The 24858-nt window shown below is 39.8% G+C and overlaps 1 protein-coding gene across 1 annotated transcript in view; it reads left to right on the top strand.

Annotated features, from left to right (window-relative positions):
* Positions 1-24858, top strand: part of c7b (complement component 7b) — a 45215-nt gene that overhangs the window by 13673 nt on the left and 6684 nt on the right. Inside the window, exons 7-15 of the mRNA XM_062031611.1 lie at positions 2191-2319; positions 2415-2658; positions 4652-4765; positions 11018-11184; positions 14758-14986; positions 17420-17591; positions 20487-20574; positions 20720-20852; positions 23190-23381. Of these exons, the coding sequence (XP_061887595.1) occupies positions 2191-2319; positions 2415-2658; positions 4652-4765; positions 11018-11184; positions 14758-14986; positions 17420-17591; positions 20487-20574; positions 20720-20852; positions 23190-23381 (1468 nt within the window). The remainder of the gene's footprint in view (positions 1-2190; positions 2320-2414; positions 2659-4651; positions 4766-11017; positions 11185-14757; positions 14987-17419; positions 17592-20486; positions 20575-20719; positions 20853-23189; positions 23382-24858) is intronic.

Consider the following 24858-nt stretch of genomic DNA (forward strand, 5'->3'; position numbering starts at 1 on the left):
GACTGGCCTGCCTGTAGTCCAGACCTGTCTCCCATTGAAAATGTGTGGCGCATTATGAAGCCTAAAATACCACAACGGAGACCCCCGGACTGTTGAACAACTTAAGCTGTACATCAAGCAAGAATGGGAAAGAATTCCACCTGAGAAGCTTCAAAAATGTGTCTCCTCAGTTCCCAAACGTTTACTGAGTGTTGTTAAAAGGAAAGGCCATGTAACACAGTGGTGAACATGCCCTTTCCCAACTACTTTGGCCCGTGTTGCAGCCATGAAATTTTAAGTTAATTATTATATGCAAAAAAAAATAAAGTTTATGAGTTTGAACATCAAATATCTTGTCTTTGTAGTGCATTCAATTGAATATGAGTTGAAAAGGATTTGTTTATAATAATACACCTTACGGTGCAACCTGGACACATCATCAGTGATTCTCCCGGTGTCATAGGGTGTTTCGGGTCTTAATCAAACACCCTCACCCGGGCGACCCAGCCGAGGGTGATCAGTCCCTTGACTTGTGCCCTGGGGCTGGGCCGGTGGTGCTTGGAGGTTCTGGGCACTGTGGGGAGTGTCCGGGCCTGGATCCTCCTCCGTCTCATCAAGTGCCGTACAGGGTACTGGCACTGTGCGTTGCACCAAGGGTTTCCCTAGGCAGCCTATCTTGGTCTTATGTATCTTTAGGGTTTTTCATAGCGCTGTATGGGTGCTCCCTTGCAAGAGCTGCAGCTTGGGATGCACCCCCTCCCTTCCCCGGTTGCCGTCTTTCCGGGCTGTCAACTGTCTCTCCAGTTGTCACCACTCTTTCGGGGTTGTCATCCAGCCTCTTCCTGGAAGTCAATGGCGATGCCATACTAGATCAGGGGTCGGCAACCCGCGGCTCTAGAGCCGCATGCGGCTCTTTAGCGCCGCCCTAGTGGCTCTCTGAAGCTTTTTCAAAAATGTATGAAAAATGGAAAAAGATGCGGGGGAAAAAAATAAATTTTTTGTTTTAATATGGTTTTTGTAGGAGGACAAACATGACACAAACCTCCCTAATTGTTATAAAGCACACTGTTTGTATTAAACATGCTTCACTGATTCGAGTATTTGGCGAGCGCCGTTTTGTCCTACTCATTTTGGCGGTCCTTGAACTCACCTTAGTTTGTTTACAATGTATAACTTTCTCCGACTTTCCAGGTCGTGTTTTATGCCACTTCTTTTTCTGTCATTTTGTCCACCAAACTTTTAACGTTGTGCGTGAATACACAAAGGTGAGTTTTGTTGGTGTTATTGACTTGTGTGGAGTGCTAATCAGACATATTTGGTCACTGCATGACTGCAAGCTAATCGATGCTAACATGCTAGCTATATGTACATATTGCGTCATTATGCCTCATTTGTAGCTATATTTGAGCTCATTTAGTGTCCTTTAAGTCATCTCAATTCAATGTATATCTCATGACACACTATCTGTATGTAATATGGCTTCTAATTTGTTGCGGCTCCAGACAGATTTGTTTTTGTATTTTTGGTCCAATGTGGCTCTTTCAACATTTTGGGTTGCCGACCCCTGTACTAGATCATTGCATTTCGTTTATATTTACATCTAACACAATTTCCCAACTCATATGGAAACGGGGTTTGTACAAACAATGCAAATTACATATAAAGCACAAAACAATTCACTGCCTTGAAATGTGCACACGTTTTTAACTGAAAGGGAAGGGGGTTATAAATTAAGGGGTATTTTTGTACCAAAGAAAAATGGGTAAAACATTATTGATAGTATATTTTATTAAGGCCGGTACATTTATCATTGTATATAATAATAATGATGATGTGAAAGGGAGTTATCTGACTTATAAAACAGGGAATGGAAGTAAATACGATTCACTTCTTCCCACTCCTTTTTGGAGATGAAAAAACTTAATCATTATCTATTGTTTTCATTTTTGTATGTTTTCATTGTGAAATATATGTTTCTATTTATGTACCTTGCTGTAACATTATCAAGATTATTTCCTTGTTCATTAATTTTTTCTTTTGCTTTGTTTTTTAACATGTCCAAAATAAACAACTACTACTGCTAACTTGCAGAACATGTAATGTATAGAATACAGAGACATTTATTCATTTAGAAAAACATATCATAAGAGAGCATAACACAGCATTTGAGTTATTTTGGTTGGTAACAATCTATTGCATCTTTTTTTGCAGGTGAAAGTGGATAATGAGGAGAGCGAAGAATCCTATGAAAGCTCTTGGTCGTACGTGCAAGACATCCAGGCTAATGCTTTAGTGGGACATGACCGTCGTACATTTCACAAAGAGCTCACTGAAACAAAGGTAGCGATGTCCATGTAATCTGCATTGCATTGACTATGATTGTGCTTGTGCACTTACTGTTACATTCTTCTTCATTACGCTACAATACCCTGCAGAATCACAGAATCATAGTTCTGAAGAATAAAGTGGAGTTGGCCCAGTTCCAAAACTCAGCCCCCCAGTATCTGACTCTGGCCGAAGAGTTTTGGAAGGCTTTAATCTCGCTTCCGTACACATACGATTATGCTGCCTACCGTCAACTGCTGCAGATATATGGCACTCACTACCTCTCCGAGGGCTCGCTTGGAGGCAGATACCAAGGCTTTTTGGAGCTCAACAACCAGGATTTTGCAACATCTGGTAAGCAGATATACTGTATATAGTAATGTGTTTTCATATTTTGGTAACCAATTTTTTTTTTAAAAGTAAAAATTTCCAACCAAAAAAAATACCATACAGCAAGTTTACATTGAGAATCCACAAAGTTTGAATCGAAGTGACTGGACTGCACCCAGCGTGGCTGGTGATAATGAATGTGCTGCATAACAACAGGTCATTCGCCTGTTTTGCCACCAGAAAAACTAACTATTGTTATGCAGAATGGCCTATCACCAGCAATGCTGGTAAACAACAACAACCCTATTGCCATTACAGCCGCAGGACACATCCACCGGAGACATACCGTATTTTCCGGACTATAAGGCGCACTTAAAATCCTTTTTTTCCTCAAAACTCAAGAGTGAGCCTTATAACCCGGTGCACCTAATGTATGGAATAATTCTGGTTTTGCTTACCGATCTCGAAACAATTTTATTTGGTACATAGTGTAATTATAAGTGTGACCAGTAGATGTCAGTCTAAAATAAGAGATACGTGTAGAGTGCAATATGATGGCAATATGACTCAAGTAAACAACACCAACATTTTATAAGTTCCTTTGAAAATATAGAACATTACACACAGTGCTCAAAAATCCATCAAAATGTATTAGTACGACTTTGGTAAAGTTAAAGTTAAAGTTATAAATAATACATTTAAAGTTAAAGTACCAATGATTGTCACACACACACTATGTGTGGTGAAATTTGACCTCTGCATTTGACCCATCCCCTTGATCACCCCCTGGGAGGTGAGGGGAGCAGTGGGCAGCAGCGGTGCCGCGCCCGGGAATCATTTTGGTGATTTAACCCCCAATTCCAAGCTATGAAGCCGCACCGCTTGATGGATTGTAAGACATTATCTGCCGTTTTGTTTCGCAATATTATGCAAAAGCAACTTTTCTTACCTTCTGATACCTGCTGATCTGTATTTGGATCTGCATAAATCCTGAAAAATTGCGCGCGTCCGCCTTTGTAGTTTGTGCCGACACCGTAGTTGATAAGCTTCTTCTTTTTCTCTATCTTCTTGTTATGGGACATTCATCCTCCGCTGTTGCCATTTCTAATATAAAGTAGTGTAAAGTTCTTACTTATATCTGTCAGTAAACTCGCCATGAAAGCGCTAAAACATACCGGTATAGTGAGTTTACATTATTCACCCGAGGAACTTTAGTTATTAGAGAGTTCGGTCAGACGGTTTTTCACGGGACACATTTCCGGCTTTGTTGTTGTTTCCGATGATCATCGCTTACGTGCAGTGATTTCTCCAGATTCTCAGAACCTTTTGATGATATTACGGAGCGTAGATGGTGAAATCCCTAAATTCCTTAAAATAGCTCGTTGAGAAATGTTGTTCTTAAACTGTTCGACAATTTGCTCACGCATTTGTTCACAAAGTGGTGACCCTCGCCCATCCTTGTTTGTGAATGACTGAGCATTTCATGGAAGCTGCTTTTATACCCAATCATGGCACCCACCTGTTCCCAATTAGCCTCTTCACCTGTGGGATGTTCCAAATAAATGTTTGATGACCATTCCTCAACTTTCTCAGACTTTTTAAATGGGTTATACTTATATAGCGCTTTTCTACCTTCAAGGTACTCAAAGCGCTTTGACAGTATTTCCACTTATGCCAGCTTTTTTGAAACATGTTGCAGGCATCAAATTCCAAATGAGCTAATATTTGCAAAAAATAACAGAGTTTACCAGTTCGAACGTTAAGTATCTTGTCTTTGCAGTCTATTCAATTAAATATAGGTTGAAAAGGATTTGCAAATCATTGTATTCTGTTTTTATTTACCATTTACACAACGTGCCAACTTCACTGCTTTTGAGGTTTGCAGAACACACCCACAGCATTCAAGTTAAATCTATCATCATCTTTTAAAAAATTGCTTCAGTTGGGACAGTTGAGGAACAAAATGCATTAAAATGTGCTTTTAACAACGTGGTCTTGTTCTTGTACTTGTTCAAAGAGGCAACAACAATCGACTACAAGAAGTGCTGGAGAAAGGTTAAACGACGCTTGTTCAGGAAAAAGGTCAAAATCGTTTGTGACAAATTCTACAAATCCTTCTCATTTGATGAGGGTGAGTAAACATTTTTCAAGGTGAGGGGCTGGTGCTTTTGCCAGAGTGAGGAGGATAAGATCCCTCTACCTCCGTAGTGATCTTTGGTTTTGTTTTCTTTCCTTTCTTCTATTTGTTTTCCCTTTCCTCTATATCTGTCATAATCCATTGCCCCGATCATGTTTTGTTTAGTTTTTGACTCCCTCAGTTCTGTTTTCAGCACCCCTGGCTTTGTGTTTTAATTGCCATGGATGCTGATTAGTTTCACCTGCCTCTGATTAGTGTTCGGGATGCTCACCTGCTCCTGGGCACTAATCAGAGAGCTATTTATTCCTTTTTTTTGCCACACACTGTCTGGCTGTCCATGCAACAGTTACGTTTGATGATTCCCTGCTTCTATGATTCTGGATACCTTTTTATATGTTAAGCTTTCACGCTAGCTAGTTCCTTTGATACCTGTGCGATCGGCACGCATCTCTTTTGTTTATATCTTGTATTTTTCGCGATTTATGGACAGTAAATCCTATTCTTATCTGCACCTTGCCTCCGGGGTTCCTGCTGCATCTTGGGAGAACGACCTGCGCATAAACATGCGACCCAACCGTGACAATATCCCCTTTCACTACTCCTTTATTGTCTTATTTCTCTCTGGACAAAGAGTCCAACGAGTGCAACTAGCCTCATCCCTTGAGCGGCAGTGGAAAAGTTCCTAGCTAAGTTGTGCAGCCAGGATCACTTCAAACAGCTTGGGCTTTGGATTCTTTTAGGGTCGCTACTAAATAAAAATCAATCACCGATGGTATTGCAGGTTCTGGAGACAGGCTTGAATTAGCCCATGTGTGATTTCCACATGGGCATTTCTGACATCACTTCCTGTGTGGAGTGCGGTCCTTCTGGCGTCACTTCCTCTCCAAACTCAGTTTGTAAATGATCGATGACTCCATACAAAGCTAAGAGCCGGAGATTCCCCGTGTAAAAAATTGTCCGAGGAGGGGGACCTTAAACGCTGATTTAGTGTGGCTGAAAGAAGGCTTAGGCTAAATAATGATTTGTTTAAAGGGTTATCTGGCTTAGTGTAGACACAGCCTTATACTACACACTTAACTGAAACCTTTCACTCTTGGAACTTGGAACAGTCGCAGCATCCTGTACAAGAGAGACACTAATCATCGGGAACGACGTACTGCCCTCGTCAGCAAGAAATGTGCACGTTTCAACTTCAATGTGGCAATCTTGAGAGAGGCCAGGCTTCCTGAATCAGAGAAACTGATTGCAAATTCAACACATTTAAAAAAAAAAAAGGAATTCAAACTAAACAATCATCCATGGCGTTGGCGCTGCTAACAAAATGCAGCTTGTGGACCAACACAATCTTGTCCCAACTGATGTTAACGAGGGTTTAATGACTCTAGGCATTATGCTCATTTCGAACGGATTCCTCACATTGATATCGGTGTTCGCCTTTACCCTCACATCTGAAGACGACATTTGAGGGAAACTGCACTTTTTTATTTAAATTTTGCCTGTCGTTAACAATCCTTATGACAGACAAGAAGACAAACGTTTTTTGTTTTTTTTGCATCCTAATTTGTATTAATCGACTCGTTCTAGGTGGCTAGCAATGCAGCTAATGGGAGCAATCCATTCTGCCTACAAGTCACTTTAAAAATTCATCCAAAAACCGCCAACAATACTTAATATACATTCCGCAACCTGTACAATAACCAAGCTGTAGCGACATTGTTATTGTAAGAGCGAACACTGAGGAACTATTTTTCTAGAGCAGTAATACATTGTCTTGCGACGGTGTTAGCCGTAGGCTAGCTACGGCAAGAGGTAAGCTAGCTACTATGTCAACAGCTGAATGGCTTTTGAGTTTGTAATGCACAACACAATGCGATAGGACACCAATCTATACTGACTGAAAAACATGAACAATCATATTACAGTATCTGTAAAGTATTACAGATACTGTTTTGTTTAAACATAGCTAGTTCGACAGTGTATGTACTATAGTTGTACTAACAATAGCGTAGTGTGCTGCTGCATGTATCATGATCAATATTATAGTGACTTGTTTGTTGGACAGTTGTCTGTTTTGGTCCAGTTGCCCGGGAAAACATTTTCCGGTTAAGTTTGGTTAAGCACTCCATTTATGTTGGCGTTTCTTGGCTCCAAGTTTCACATTTGCAGCATCAAAACACGCCGACCTCACTCTCTCGACTTCCGTCTGCTCTAACATTTCATCCTCTTCATGCTCGCTAAGCTTCTACAACCAGCAGTTCATCCTCCGTACATTCAGGTTCAAAAAGATAAGGTTGTGAATCCTCATTTGTCCAAAAAATAGTCGTTTTAATTGTCTGTTACCAAGTCCGCCATGATTAGAACACACACAAGCCTTTGTGTCTGGAAGTAAGAACACACATTTGTTGCTGGAAGTCAGGAGTGTGTTGCTATGGAAACGGAAATAAATGCGCTATAGAAAGAACTTCCGGTAATTAAAAGAAAATGTAAAATTTGAACAATTTGGTAAATTTTAACAATTTTCTTTAATAAAGTTTGTCTAAGTCTAATGCATAAAATGATGGTTACTATTGTACATATTTATATATTGTTAAGAATGTGTCTCTTACTACATTATATATACAGTATATATATATATATATTTATACTTGCAGCGTGTACACAAAAAGATTGATGGAGGTTTGGAAGTTGTTTTAGGGGCTTTGAACGCTACGACGATGACTCCTATCAGCCGTATCTTTCAAGCATTTTTTTTTCTCACGTTTAAAATCCTAAAAATGTTTTAAAAAGTTCTTGTCTCAGATTAACAATAGGCAATATTTCCCCCCAAAAGTGCAGTTTTTAAGGCCACATTCTATGACATGCTGAACCGTACCATCCAGGCAGTTGGGAAGTTCAATGCAATTCATGGAAATCCCACCAATCCGCACCATTTATGCGAGGCCTTGCATCTTTGTCCAATCCCCACAATTTCCTAGCATATTTTGGCCAATTGACATTTTTGCCTAATGAATTTGTCCTAGCAGCACTCAAATGCAATGAAATAATCAAACCAATCAACGGTCTCCCTGCATTGCCCTTTGTCTTCACTGTCTTGTTTACATTGACCTGACAGTCATTCATTCACTCGTTTGTTACTCTTCATTTACTCATTTACCAGCAAAAATCACCGCTCTAGATCACTCTCTGTTCGCTCAGGTGCAATGCGTTGAAACATAAACAAAAGTGCACGATCGACTTTCAACCTTCAAAACATACACACATGTGCACGAGAATGTTTAAGACAAAGCAGATAATAAAGCATAATAATAACAAGAATATTATTAATAACCAACACAAATAAGACAGCCTTTGGTGTTTTTTGTCTTACAAACTATGCACATGTATGTATTAAATACACTAAATGAATAATAATTTTAAAAAAAAATAATATACAGTATCTCACAAAAGTAAGTACACCCTTCAACTATAACTACAAAGGAGAATACTAGAAATGAGGCTTTGATATACTTTAGAGTAAATAGTGTACAGCTGGTATATAAAGTGTCATTTATGTAGTATTTAGGATTATTTGCATTTTTACTTATTAGGTTAAGGCTTGGTTATCATTTTTAGTATTTTTCTTGCAGTAATACACACATACTTTGTTGCAATGAAAAAAACCTTTTTTGCAATTGAGTGAATTATATTTGTATAGCGCTTTTGCTCTAGAGACTCAAAGTGCTTTAAATAGCGAACCCCATTATCTACATTTAAATCATTGTGGGTGGCACTGGGAGCAAGGAGAGTGAAGTGTCTTGCCCAAGGACACAACGACAGTGACTAGGATGGCGGAAGCGGGAATCAAACCTGGAACCCTCAAGTTACTGGCACATCCGCTCTACCAACTGTGTTTCTTTATAATGCTACATCAATTGCCTTTTTCCCCCAATAAATGTTCCAATTGTAATTACTATTTTTTTGCAACTTTCACTTTCTCTTGCAATTTTAACAAACCCCTAAAAAACAAACCCGCACTTTTCAATGCAATTTTTGGGAAAAACTTTTGCAAATTCAGGCATCTAAAAAAAGCAATACGAGATCCAGGGGGATGTAATATTGTGTTAAACTGATTTATGTCAAACTAATAAATTACTGTCAATGTTCAAAATCATTGAGATCTGGGAAAGCAAGACCCTCACAAACAACTTGGATGATGCGATCATAAGCTATAACTTCAATATGGCAGACTGAGAGGATCATAACTCCTGTGGCCTCTCGCTCGTGAGTATTGCAGCCAAGTTAAGATCTGAGAAAGTACCCCCCGAGTCTCCCTGTAGATTAGGGGTGTCAAATGTACGGCCCACGGGCCGTATCAGGCCCACGAACAGGTATAATCTGGCCCGTGGCCCGCAAAATGAGTTTGCTGAGTATAAAACTAAAATAAACTGCCTTTCTAAATGTGTCCACTGGGTGTCGCAATAGCAATTTCAGTGTAACCCACATCACACTGTTTAAAGATGTCGTGTCACATGACTTTAAGCGCCCTCTGGATTGGCGGCAGACTAATGCCGTTGCGACGCACAATACCTTCTTTTATTGTAAATTATCCACTCAACAGATAAAATAACAAAACGGTAAAATGCAAAGACTTAAGTCAACATGACCATCATCTTTGTAGTTAGAATTACAAGCAGCACTCTCGATTTGTTGACGGCACGATGTGCACTCTGAACTCCATTGTAAAAATGTATGTTTCTACTTTTGTTGTTTGTTCTAGTTTATTTTATGCTTAAATCTACCATGTTCACATGAGTTAAGTTTGTTTTGATTGATTGATTGAAACTTTTATTAGTAGATTGCACAGTACAGTACATATTCCGTACAATTGACCACTAAATGGTAACACCCGAATAAGTTTTTCAACTTGTTTAAGTCGGGGTCCACGTTAATCAATTCATGGTACAAATATATACTATCAGCATAATACAGTCATCACACAAGTTAATCATCAGAGTATATACATTGAATTATTTACATTATTTACATTCCAGGGGGTGGGATGTTGAGGGGGTTGGGGGGGGGGGGGTTAGGTTAGGTTGCTATTAGCATACTTCAGTCATCAACAATTATATAATCTGAGAAATGGACATTGTAACAGTGTAGGTCTGACTTCGTAGGATATGTACAGCGAGCGGTGAACATAGTGAACTCAGAAAGCATAAGAACAAGTATATACATTTGATTATTTACAATCCGGGGAGGTGGGATGTGGTGGGGGCAGGGGGTTGGGCTAGGGTCTTAGCTGTAGTTATGTTACCTTTTTAATTCGGTTATATAGGTGTAATTTTGACAATTGTTTTGATGATATTCTAAATGTAATATTTGAATGATGATGAATTAATGTGTTGTGGCAGTTGTGGATGTCACCAATGTGGCGGCTTGAGGAAACACTCGGTTGCTTCTCCAAGCGTGTCTTTAGTTTAACGGCTTCGTAAATACACTGAGGAAAAAGTCTTAGTTCATTGTGTTCTTCATGGTGTTCTTGAAACTGCACCAATTCAACTAACTTAAAGGGTTTTGCCAAGAGGATTAATTTTCATGCGTACATTTTCAGAATGTGCTTGTTCTAGTTTTGACCAAAGTAAGACAAAGAAAACAATTTTGAAGTTGTCTTTATTTTAAAATTATTATGCCATGATTTTACCAGTCCGGCCCGTGTGGGAATATATTTTCCTCCCTTTAGCCCGTGAGCTAAAATGAGTTCGACACCCATGCTGTAGACCCTCTCAAGGAACAATTGACATGATCTGAGTCAACAACCTCCAAATTTTTTTTGGGGGGGGGATCTAATGAAAGCCTTTGCCAAAGTCCCTCATCATGCAATGCGGGCCATTGTTACCCGTTTCGGCTGTCTGGAGGACTTTGTTTACCTGGTTACATTGTGGGTACGGTATGCAATCAAAATGCCCTCACAGACCAATTTCCCATCAATGGAGGACTTCAGAAAGGATGGGTACTTGCGCCAACCTTTTTCTCATTGTACATCGCAGCCATGTTGAACGAGCAGAGCAGACAATAGAATGAGGACGTCAATGACTCAGAGTCTCAAAACCAATTTCGGCAATAAAATAAGCCAAATGCATAAATAAGAAGTGACAAAACCAATGCTCGAATACAATCCGTAGTCTTGAAATAAGGTGTTTTGAAGTTAAGATGTGTCCCATGATTTACAATTGATGTTGTTATGATGTGTCTTCTTCTCTACAGAGGGACATGTATCCAAGATGCCCATCAAGGTGAACACTTTTGGAGGAGATCCATCGTTTTCAGATGTATTGAAAGTTTTGGATCTTGATAATCCAGAAGTAAATGGAGAGGCCTATGACAACTGGGCCTCCTCTGTTAAAGACTTCCCTGATGTCATAGACCAGAAGGTATTCAAAAATACAACACAGATGCAGCTTTATATGTCAGACCCTTACATAAAACATCCATTACACTCTCAATTGCTGAAGAGTTAAGTCTCAATTATGGTTTAAAAAGCAAGTGTATTGCTTTTTTAGAGCTTTGTGTATGCATATAATATGAGTGTACGCTCCGTAGCCTCAACAATACACCAGTTTGCAGTTTATATTGGAGCATCTGAAATTAAATTGCAATTACCTTCCTGACACCGTCAATGAAGCCAGTGTCAATATTTCTGTAAATTCTCAAATTTTTATATAGCAACCTATTGGGTCTCATTACTACCAAACTACCCAGTGAAGTGTCCGGAGAGCATACCATATACATTACAGCAGTACCTCGGTTTTCGGTAATAACCCGTCCCAAAAAGTCAGACAAAAACCAAGGAATTTTTTCCCACGTAAATCAAATTAACATTACGCAACATAATTGTAGATTTACCTGCAGAAAAAAAATACGGAATAAATATAAATGATGAATGAAATGTATAACTGAAAATTTAACAGTACTTTTACGTTGAAGACTCTTGTTGGCAAAGATGGTGATGGGCGGCAACGTTCCCTCTTAGGTGCGCGCCTGTGCAAGCGACAAGCAGCCACAACATAGAAAACAGTTTTCGTCATCAAAAATCAATTATTGTAACGTCTGTCGAGACGCTTTAAGGAGGAGACGAATTCCATCGATCACTTTATTGAGCAAAACTGTATTGGCTAGGGAATTAGAGAGAAAAAAAATAAAAACATTTAATGTTAGCATGCTAACGTTTGCGTTAACAGTTTACAAGTGTCTCACATACCAAGTTATACGACTCTGTGGTAAACGGTTGCAAAAATAACTGGAAAAGTTAGCGTGGTCATTTTAGCATGCTAGCAAGCTAATGGTAATATGCTATCAATTAGCATGTGTCACATACCAAGTTATATGACTGTAAGGTGTATGGCTGTCTGAGTAGTGAAATAAACGTAAAGTTAGCTAAAAAGGTAGCATTTTCATATTAGTATGCTAGCATGCATAAACACATGACCAAAAACATTGGTAAACAATTTCTATCTTGTAAAACTGGTCATTCTCGGCTGTACAAACCAGACCAAAACCAACGTCGTCATCTGTTATGTCAACAGCAGCTGCTCGCTCTTTCTCACTTGCGCGGACACATGCACATAAGACACTTAGCCAGTGATGTGTTTACAGCCACACAAAAAGTCGGACAACTCCAACACCACACATAAAGTGTCATTCCAGGTCGTTACACTATGATTTACCAATCAAATGTGTGCTTATTCTACTGTCATTTATTAAGAATCTTGATTTATAAATATTAATCATGAATTGCTGTTATTATATTAAAGAAATACTAATACAAATATATATTTTACAAACAGAAAGTTACAGGAATGTACACATGATCCCATGCTTACATCTCATTGTGCAACATGTGAATGTTTTAATGGGAACTAAATGCGATACCTGAAAGGGGTACAAATTATTTCCAAAGCAGGACGGACCTCCACCCAGACATACAATACTAGTCCACAGCTCATGAAAACTATATTTCTTGTTATTGCAATTGTAAATTGGCCAAAAACACTTATATTAGAAAATAATCTAATGGAAATGACTGCTCTCATTTCATTATAATAAATTTTTTTTTTACTTGTTATTTAGTCAGGTTTGGGACAGGTGTGCTGCTGTTGTGGCCACAGTGTGTATGTCTGATGTTGCTCACATGTGCTCCACTAAATGCTCAATGAGTTTTTGCGTTTGCTCACACACATGAAACATTTTGCTATCAGTTTAATGTAATTCAATAGTACTTTTTTGTCAAAGTGCTGGTACTTGCTTTTCTGGTGGATTATTTTGCAGCAAAAAAACCCCACAGAGACTGAGTTACTGACGGGTGGGATTATACTGTGTTTGCAGACTTAATTATGCTGAACATACAAAAGCCAGTAGCCCCCTAACCCTAACCCTCTAACTCTAACCCAAATAGTTTGTTAGAGGTCATGTTCGGCTGTACAATAACAGAGACAATATACTGTATGAAAACAGGGGCAAAGTTTTATGGAAAACCTACAATAAGTGTGGCATACAACAACAAAAGTACCACTAAACTCTATAGCAGGGGTCACCAACGCGGTGCCCGCGGGCACCAGGTAGCCCGTAAGGACCAGATGAGTAGCCCGCTGGCCTGTTCTAAAAATAGCTCAAATAGCAGCACTTACCAGTGAGCTGCCTCTATTTTTTAAATTGCATTTATTTACTAGCAAGCTGGTCTCGCTTTGCCCGACATTTTTAATTCTAAGAGAGACAAAACTCAAATAGAATTTGAAAATCCAAGAAAATATTTTAAAGACTTGGTCTTCACTTGTTTAAATAAATTCATTAATTATTTTACTTTGCTTCTTCTAACGTTCAGAAAGACAATTTTAGAGAAAAAATACAACCTTAAAAATGATTTTAGGATTTTTAAACACATATACCTTTTTACCTTTTAAATTCCTTCCTCTTCTTTCTTGACAATTTAAATCAATGTTCAAGTAAATTCTTTTTTTTTTTTATTGTAAAGAATAATAAATACATTTTTTAATTTAATTCTTCATTTTAGCTTCTGTTTTTTCAACGAAGAATATTTGTGAAATATATCTTCAAACTTATGATTAAAATTCAAAAAAATTATTCTGGCAAATCTAGAAAATCTGTAGAATCAAATTTAAATCTTATTTCAAAGTCTTTTGAATTTATTTTAAAATTGTTGTTCTGGAAAATCTAGAAGAAATAATGATTTGTCTTTGTTAGAAATATAGCTTGGTCCAATTTGTTATATATTCTAACAAAGTGTAGATTGGATTTTAACATATTTAAAACATGTCATCAAAATTCTAAAATTAATCTTAATCAGGAAAAATTACTAATGATGTTCCATAAATTCTTTTTTTTAAGTTTTTCTCTTCTTTTTTTCGGTTGAATTTTGAATTTTAAAGATTCGAAATTGAAGATAAACTATGTTTCAAAATTTAATTGTCATTTTTTGTGTGTTTTCTCCTCTTTTAAACCGTTCAATTAAGTGTAAATATCATTAATTATTAATAATAACATAGAGTTAAAGGTAAATTGAGCAAATTGGCTATTTCTGGCAATTTATTTAAGTGTGTATCAAACTGGTAGCCCTTCGCATTAATCAGTACCCAAGAAGTAGCTCTTGGTTTCAAAAAGGTTGGTGACCCCTGCTCTATAGTATGGGTGTCCAAACAGTAAAAAACTAAGAATGCGGGGTCCCATTTTGATACATTTTGCACCTTAAAGACCCTAAAACCAATCCAGTGTAAGCCAAAATATGCAAAGCTATCAGAAAACCACATTAGTATTGTACCTTTGTGTTATAGGTGACAAGAAATTTGTGAAATATTCAATAATGAAAGCAATTAAGGGTGAATCAATTTTATTTTAGGCCAAATAAAACAAGCTGCAGTTCAAAGACGCCCCATGGACTTCACTTCGGACATCTCTATGGTCCATTGATCGTTTTGAATCTTGTATTCCAGCTACGTCCTCTGTATGAGCTAGTAAAGGAGGTGCAGTGTGCAGGTTTGAAGAAGCTCCACCTGAAAAGAGCCATCGAAGAGTACCTGGCTGAAGAGCATCCTTGCCACTGCAGACCCTGCCAGAATAACGGCCAGGCGCTCCTGACCGGCTCAGAGTGCCAATGTGTCTGTCGGCCAGGAACCTCAGGACAAGCATGTGAGCAAGGAGCTGCGATTGGAGAACAACCAGGTAAAGGATTTTTAAAAAAACAGGCTGATTTTATTCTAAATGTATGCAAAACCAACTTTTCTAACCTGTTGTCACTTGTTATGTGTATATGGGATTCCCATAACGTCTGAAAATTTTAATCCAAACTTTGGAGGCATTGCGGGGATATTTATGAAACCCTTATACCGTATTTTTCAAACTACAAGGCACACTTACAATCCTTTCGTTTTTTTTAAACTTGACAGTGCGCCTTATAACCCGGTGCGCCTAATGTACGGAATAATTTTAGTTGTGCTTATCGACCTCAACGCTATTTTATTTGGTACATGTTGAAATGATAAGTGTGACCAGTAGATGGCCGTCACACATAAGAAATACGTGTAGACTGCAATATGATGGCAGTCACACATAAGAGATATGTGTAGACTGCAATATGACTCAAGTAAACAACACCAACATTTTATATGTTCCATTGAAAATGTAGAACATTACACACGGCGTTCAAAATTCTATCAAAATGTTTTACTACGACTTTGGTAAGCTATGAAGCCACACCGCTTGATGGATTGTACTGTGCTTCAACATAGGAGTATTATTATGGTGTGTGTATAAGGTAAGACATATTATCTGGCGTTTTGTTTCGCAATATTATGCAAAAGCAAATTTCTTACCTTCTGGTACCTGCTGATCTGTATTTGGAAACTGCATAGGTCCTGAAAAATTGCTCGCGTCCGCCTTTGTAGTCCGTCACGACACCGTAGTCGATAAGCTTCTTCTTTTTCTCTATCGTCTTGTTATGGGACATTCATCCCCCGCTGTTGCCATTTCTAATTTAAAGTAGTGTAGAGTTCTTACTTATATCTGTCAGTAAACTCGCCATGAAAGCTTTAAAACCTACCTGTATAGGGAATTTACATTATTCACCCAAGGAACTTCAGTTATTAGAGAGTTCCGGTCGAACAGTTTTTCACGGGACATATTTCCAGCATTGTTATTGCACTAGTGAGCCACGGATGAGGAGATGCTGCTCCGTTATTGATTGAAGTAAAGTCTGAATGTCATTAAAACAGTTAGCTCCATCTTTTGACACTTCTTCCACTGCCGTCCTTGCACGCTACACCGCTACAACAAAGATGACGGGGAGAAGACGCTGTCGAAGGTGAGCCACGTAAATAAGATCCTGAAGCGACTGTCAGAAAGCGGCTTGAAGATGATCTGTAAAACATAATCTATGCAACATTTTGACCAAAGAACCACCATTACATGTTATGCAGACCACAAGTAAGTGGTTTCAATTTAGAAACAAATAATAATAATATGACCCCTTTAATGCGCCCTATGAAAATGGACCTGACTAGGCCCGCTCATCGGCAGTGCGCCTTATGATTACACTACTTTATATTAGAAATGGCAACAAAGGGGGATGAATGTCCCACAACAAGAAGATAGAGAAAAAGAAGAAGCTTATAAACTACGGTGTCGACACGGACTACAAAGGCGGAAGCGCACAATTTTTCAGGACTTATGCAGATCCCAAATACAGATCAGCAGGTACCAGAAAGTAAGAAAAGTTGCTTTTGCTATAATATTGTGAAACAAAACACCAGATAATATGTCTTACCTTATACACACACCATAATAATACTCGTATGTTGAAGCACAGTACAATCCATCAAGCGGTGCGGCTTCATAGCTTACCAAAGTCGTACTAAAACATTTTGATAGAATTTTGAGCGCCATGTGTAATGTGCTATATTTTCAATGGAACATATAAAGTGTTGTTTACTTGAGTCATATTACAGTCTACAAATATCTCTTGTGTGTGACTGCCATTATATGGCAGTCTACACGTATTTCTTATATTTGACTGCCATCTACTGGTCACACTTATCATTTCACCATGTACTAAACAAAATAGCTTTGAGGTCGGTAAGCAAAACCAGCAACCCAGATTATCAAAATAGTATTGCATCAATTTGCGATTTTTACCAATTTTTTACCAGAGTTTGACTGTGAAAGCAGTTAATATAACACATATGTTTGAGTTTAAACATGTTAATTGAAGTGAATTAATTAACTCATATTATGTTTTGCATATGGTGAATGTTCATATTCATCTTGGAGAAAGCAAACCACCAAGTTTAAGTAAATAGTGGTCTTTCAGTTTGAGCACATACTAAGATAAGGTCCCTTAGTTTGACATTCGCATGTGGATTGGATCACTTCTCGTAGGAAAGAGGCCCTAATTGGGACTTCGGAACGCAAAAGTGATAACCATATCCTTGAGAAGAGACTACCTGTCTAGCTCAAAGCCAACATTTAAGTTTTGACTTAAAGCAGTTGTTTTCCAGACACTTACATACTTATATGTAAACGTCCACACCACAGTTGCACTCTGCACATGTTTAAAGACCAAATGAGAAACACTGAATTGATAATTTACTCTCGTCACAGGAGTGATCCATGGTGGCTGGAACTGCTGGTCAACCTGGAGTTCCTGTTCTGGGGGTCAAAGGTCAAGATCCCGCAGCTGTACCAACCCCAGTCCCAGCAGAGGTGGCCAGCACTGCTCTGGGTTGACAGAAGAGCAATCGCCCTGTGACGATGCAGATATGCAGTATTTAAAGTAAGGACACATGCATGTGCACTCCCAATCGCATTTCAGAATTAGAATCAATCAATCAATCAATCAATCAATCAATCAATCAATCAATCAATCAATCAATCAAAGTTTATTTGTATAGCCCTTAATCACAAGTGTCTCAAAGGGCTGCACAAGCCACAACGACATCCTCGGCTCAGATCCCACATCAGGGCAAGAAAAAACTCGACTCAATGGGATACAATGAGAAAACTTGGAGGGGAACCGCAGATGTGGGGACCCCCCCGTCCCCCTGGGCGACCAGTGCAATGGAAGTTGAGTGGATCTAGTTAATAGTGTGAGAGTCCAGTCCATAGTGGGGCCAGCAGGGGATCATCTTGAGTGGAGACAAGTCAGCAGCGCAGAGACGTTCCTAACTGATGCACAGATGAGTGGTCCACCCCGGGTCCAGACTTTGAACAGCTAGCGGGTCATCTACCATCATTTACCATGAATTTATTAACGTGGACCCTGACTTAAACAAGTTGAAAAACTTATTCGGGTGTTACCATTTAGTGGTCAATTGTACAGAATATGTACTGTACTGTGCAATCTACTAATACAAGTTTCAATCAATCATTTAATCTGTGGTCACCTACTAACCTCTCCACGCAGGAGAGGGTGGCAGAGCAGAAAAGAGACGGCAGATCAACTGGTCTAAAAGGGGGGTCTATTTAAAGGCAAGCGTATACAAATGAGTTTTAAGATGGGACTTAAAGGCCTACTGAAACCCACTACTACCGACCACGCAGTCTGATAGTTTATATATCAATGATGAAATCTTAACATTGCAACACATGCCAATACGGCCGGGTTAACTTATAAAGTGACATTTAAAACTTCCCGGGAAATATCCGGCTGAAACGTCGCGGTATGATGACGTATGCGTGTGACAAAGTCAGAGTAACGGAAGTTATGGTACCCCGTAGAATCCTATACAAAAAGCTCTGTTTTCATTTCATAATTCCACAGTATTCTGGACATCTTTTGCAATTTGTTTAATGAACAATGAAGGCTGCAAAGAAGACAGTTGTAGGTGGGATCGGTGTATTAGCAGCGGACTACAGCAACACAACCAGGAGGACTTTGTTGGAGCGCTAGCCGCGCTAGCCGCCGACCTCACCTTGACTTCCTACGTCTCCGGGCCGCCAAACGCATCGGGTGAAGTCCTTCGTCCTTCTGCCGATCGCTGGAACGCAGGTGAGCACGGGTGTTGATGAGTAGATGAGGGCTGGCTGGCGTAGGTGGAGAGCTAATGTTTTTAGCATAGCTCTGTGAGGTCCCGTTGCTAAGTTGCTAAGTTAGCTTCAATGGCGTCGTTACCACAGCATTGTTAACCTTCGCCAGCCTGGAAAGCATTAACCGTGTATTTACATGTCCACGGTTTAATAGTATTGTTGATTTTCTATCTATCCTTCCAGTCAGGGGTTTATTTTTTTGTTTCTATATGCAGTTAAAGCACGATGCTATCACGTTAGCTCGTAGCTAAAGCATATCGCCGATGTATTGTCGTGGAGATAAAAGGCACTGAATGTCCATTTTGCGTTCTCGACTCTCATTTTCAAGAGGATATAGTATCCGAGGTGGTTTAAAATACAAATCCGTGATCCACAATAAAAAAAGGAGAGTGTGGAATCCAATGAGCCAGCTTGTACCTAAGTTATGGTCAGAGCGAAAAAAGATACGTCCATCACTGCCTCTCAAGTCCTTCACTGTAACGTTCCTCATCTACGAATCTTTCATCCTCGCTCAAATTAATGGGGTAATCATCACTTTCTCGGTCCGAATCTCTCTCGCTCCATTGTAAACAATGGGGAATTGTGAGGAATACTAGCTCCTGTGACGTCACGCTACTTCCGGTACAGGCAAGGCTTTTTTTTATCAGCGAGCAAAAGTTGCGAACTTTATCGTCGATTTTCTCTACTAAATCCTTTCAGCAAAAATATGGCAATATCGCGAAATGATCAAGTATGACACATAGAATGGATCTGCTATTCCCGTTTAAATAAAAAAAAATCATTTCAGTAGGCCTTTAAATGCTTCTACTGAGGTAGCATCTCTAGCTGTTACCGGGAAGGCATTCCAGAGTACTGGAGCCCAAATAGAAAACGCTCTATAGCCCGCAGACTTTTTTTGGGCTTTGGGAATCACTAATAAGCTGGAGCTCTTAGAATGCAGATTTCTTGCGGGACATATGGTACAATACAATCACCAAGATAGGATGGAGCTTGACCGTTTAGTATTAAAACCTTAAAGTCGCAGAGGAAGCCAGTGCAGGTGAGCCAGTTTAGGATAGAATAGGATAGGACTTTATTGTCATTGCACAAGTACAACGAAACTATGTTTTCAGCACAAACCCGTTCAAGAATAGACAAACAGTGTACAGGGTTACAGAACAGGAACGCTGATGGGTCGCCACAAGGCGCCCCGTAAAAGATGGGAAAAATGTAAAACGCTGGGGAAGAAGATGAGTTAAAAAAATACAATCTAGATTGGGCTCCTAAGGGGGCCTAGTCTGGAGTGGGAAAAAACCTCCATGCCATGCCCACATAAACATGTTACATATAATCACGACAACTCGCAACAGGGGGGGGAGTTGGGGCCCTGGAGGTCGACTGCTGCTATAAAGCACTGCCAGCCGTCATCAAGGGGAATCAAGCTGGGGAGGTGGGGGTAGGGGTGTGTGTGTGTATATGCCCATTGTCTTGGGTGTGTTGATGTAGTGTCCATAGGCCTGGGGCCGATCTGCATGCAAGCAAAAGTTCGACTCCAAGTGACGTTGAGGAGTTTAGGCGTGATATGATCAAACTTTCTTGTTCTTGTCAAAAGAACTTGCACATGGATAATAATTTGTGTTTTCTGTCCGTAACTGGTGTGTAGGATGATGGAACCTCAGTGTTTCAATCTATCTCTGACTCCACCAAAGACCTGTGGGCCTCCTCCAAACCTCAGAAACGGTTTCATCCAGGTTAGATTTACACACCTAATACATTCATTGGAATCAATCCCAAATGACCAGTAACAAGTGCATAGTGTTAGGTTGCATAACCAATACTGCCTTACAGTACATACTTGTTGTAACGTGTAAATACTGGTGCTGTGTGTTTTTGCAGGATCCCAGGGATTTTTATTTGGTTGGAAAACCAGTAGAGTACTCTTGCATAGAGGGTTATTACCTCAGTGGAAGCTCTTTGGCTCAATGCACTGAAGGTCAGAACTGGAAGACTGGAGACATGTCTTGTAAAAGTAAGCATACCCTTCCTTCTATGACATTATATGCACTATCAAGTCACTTCATTATGTACACAGGTGCACAACTTGATGAGATACAATACGGGGACTTTAACAAAATACTTTTGATGTGTTTGTTTCGAGTGAGATTTCCCTTTATGATACTCTATTTACAAACAAATCCCTTGTTTGATCAAGCACTGTACAAAACGCAATAAATGTATGGGATTGATTAGCATTGTGTTTACGACAAAGTAGCTGATCTTAGATCACCAAGCAGAGATAGACACAGTACTATGCAAATATTTTAGGCCAGCAACTAATGACATTTTTAACAAATCATTTTGATTAGGGTTGTCAAAGGTGATGCGCTAACGCATGTGATTTATCACTAAAAAATATTGTATTAGTCATTCAGTTCAGCTAATATTGCAGTATCATTCAGATACTCCTTTATCTTAACCATGACCTGTCAGTGATCAGGTCTATGGAAACGCCAGTGCAAGGATGAGTTACAAGACTTGTATTTATTTGTATGCACACACACGGAGGAACACAACCACAATACAATGTAAAATGGTTGACTTGCTGGAAGTTTTAACTTCCAAATACACTCTGACTTGACTTGAGATAAAGCTTTTAGCAAGAAAATGTATGACGTGTACAACATGAAACTACTGTTGTCCCGATACCAATATTGTGGTACCGGTAGCGGTACCAAAATGTATTTTGATACTTTTTGGTACTTTTCAATACCTTTCTAAATAAAGGGGACCACAAAAATTGCATTATTGGCTTTATTTTAACAAAAAATATTACGGTACATTAAACTTATGCTTCTTATTGCAAGTTTGTCTTTAAATAAAATGGTGAACATACAAGACAACTTGTCATTATTATGTCGTTACAGGATCATACATTGGTCATATTAAAAGTCTTCATGTGTCTAGGGACATATTTCCTGAGTTTATAAACATAATATACTACCCCAGGGCAGCTGTGGCTTTGAAAGTAGCTTACCACCACCAGGTGTGAATGAATGATGGGTTCTACATGTAAAGCGACTTTGGGTACTTAGAAAAACGCTATATAAATCCCAGGTATTATTATTATTATTAAAAAAACAATGGTGGTAACGATGGTAACTTTTTAGAGGCGGTACTGTACCAAAAATGATTAATTAGTATCGCGGTACTATACTAATACCGGTATACCGTACAACCCTACATGAAACTATGAAAATGTGTGTCAAAAAATCGGGGCGTTTTTTTTAAAGGTAATATAAGTTACGCAAGCAAGTAACTACCGTATTTTTCGGAGTATAAGTCGCTCCGGAGTATAAGTCTCACAGGCCGAAAATGCATAATAAAGAAGGAAAAAAACATATATAAGTCGCATTTTTGGGGGAAATTTATTTGATAAAACCCAACACCAAGAATAGACATTTGAAAGGCAATTTAAAATAATAGAATAGTGAACAACAGGCTGAATAAGTGTACGTTATATTACGCATAAACAACCAACTGAGAACGTGCCTGGTATGTTAACGTAACATATTATGGTAAGAGTCATTCAAATAACTATAACATATAGAACATGCTATACGTTTACCAAACAATCTGTCACTCCTAATGGCTAAATCCCATGAAATCTTATACGTCTAGTCTCTTACGTGACTGAGCTAAATAATATTATTTGATATTTTACGGTAATGTGTTAATAATTTCACACATAAGTCGCTCCTGAGTATAAGTCGCACCCCCGGCCAAACTATGAAAAAAGCTGCGACTTATAGTCCGAAAAATACGGTAGGTGGGATTATACATGATTTATCAACATTTCCAAACTATGATTAATCTGATATAAAAAAGGAACAGTTCGACACCAATAATTTTGCCAAAGTAAATCAAAATACATTTTCCACCAATTGTAAAGATGGAATTAGGGAAGAAGCTATTGTTGGTGAGGATCTAGATAAAGAGGAATACAGGAATTTGAGGGCTATCTGTTTTCCAATAGTTGAAGATTCAAACATTAACCCTTGGATTTACAACCTACTAATACCTACACTCTTCCACAAGTGGGGTCAAAAATGACCCCAATTAAAATCAATGTTTTTTTGCAATAAACTCTGTTGTTATTCTTGTTCAGTCGAACAGGAAGCTCTGCATGCCATCGCTCGGGTCTCGTTTCTCTGAAAAGTAGGCCATCTAAAGGGCCAGAACACATAATACAGAAAGCAGGAATCTGACAATTGCAATGGAATGTTGGTAACAGGAGTAGAACTATGCACGGTATACACTCTGCACCAGTACAAATCATTGTGTGGTTGACATACACTTCTTTTCGCAGGTTCCATTTGTAACATTCCTCAGCTCAACAGCGAAGTGATCGCCACGCCCACTAAAGCGGCCTATCAGATTGGCGATCGAGTGTCTCTGTCTTGTCCGTCTGGATGGACGATGACAGGCGACGTGTCGGACATCATATGTAGTCCCAGTCTCCAGTGGTCGCCTTCTCCATCCACCGCTCGCTGTAGTACCGGTGCAGTTCATCATAAATATGCTTTTAATCTTTGTACCTTTTACAGTATGTTGTTCAAAAGTTATTGGTGGTGCAAAAAACCTAAAGGAGAACTGCACTTTTTTTGGAATGTTGCCTATAATTCATAACCCTTATGTAAGACGAGCACAAATATGTATTTCTTTTTTTTAATAACGAGCTTAAGCTCCCCATCAGCAGCCTGAGCGAGGAGTTTATGGTGATGCGGTCCAGGGAGCTCCTACAATAACGGGAGTCCAGTGACCCAAAGGAGAGCTGCCGAGGCTGTGGATGTCGCAGAGTCAAGGCTACGGCAAAGGGTGTTGGTGGGAACAGTGGCGCAGGGGAGAGCTGGCTTAGGTATCAGGAGAACACCTCGCTATGATAACGCACACGGGTAAGAGAGGAGGTCACTGCGAGCAGGAGTTGAGTAGAGGCGAGCCTGCCAGATGGTGGGAATGCGGAAACAGGGCGCCTGTACGAGATGTGAACAAGCAGCAAAGCGCAAGGTCACATGGACCAAGCTCTGGAAAGCCGAACCCCATCGGATAAAATTCTTGATCCAGGCGGTCTACGACGTGCTGCCAAGTCCATCCAACCTCTTCACCTGGGGAAAGGTAGAGACAACAAAAGCCCTTGGTGAAGGGCGGTACCGCTGCCGACATGACTAGGTCCTAAAAGCCACAGCCCATTCCATCTGCAGTGGAGTCAGTCACAGCAAGAGCCTCCAACCAGTGAAGAGCACCGCTTTCATCAGGGCTGGGGAGAAGTCAACACTGGCTGCCCGGAACACCTCCTCTGGCCTGTTGGCAACAGCATGCAACTGGGAGCTGTCAATTGACGTGGTTGCCAAAACAACAATGAGGCCAGATATTGTGCTTACCTCAGTGGCCTCCCAGCAGGTAACCTTCTTGGAGCTCACAGTGCCTTGGGAGGACCGTATAGAGGAGGCCAATGAGAAGAAGAGCGCAAAGTACTCTCAGCTTGTGGAGGAGTGTCGGAGCAATGGGTGGCGAACGATATGCCAACCCATTGAAGTGGGATGTCGAGGGTTTGTGGGCAAATCCCTCTGCAGGGCCTACAAAATGCTTGGCATCACAGGGGCCAGCTAGGGAAGGATAATCAAGTTAGCCACTGATGCAGCAGATTTGGCATCAAGATTGCTGTAGATCAGGAGGGGAGAGGTGTGGCATGTAGGGCAGTAGCGCTACCTTTACACAGGCTGGGGCCTGATCAACCCTGGCTGGGTTGCCTAGGGGAGGGGGTCTGGATAGGATAGGATAGGACTTTATTGTCATTGCACGAGTACAACGAAACTATGTTTTCAGCACAAACCCGTTCAAAATTAGACAAACAAATAGTGTACAGGGTTACAGAACAAGAACGCTGATGGGTCGCCACAAGGCGCCCCGTAAAAGATGGGAAAAAGGTAAAACGCTGGGGAAGAAGATGAGTAAAAAAATACAATCTAGATCGGGCT

The sequence above is a fragment of the Entelurus aequoreus genome, linkage group LG21 (genome assembly GCF_033978785.1).
Source record: "Entelurus aequoreus isolate RoL-2023_Sb linkage group LG21, RoL_Eaeq_v1.1, whole genome shotgun sequence".
NCBI lineage: Eukaryota > Metazoa > Chordata > Actinopteri > Syngnathiformes > Syngnathidae > Entelurus > Entelurus aequoreus.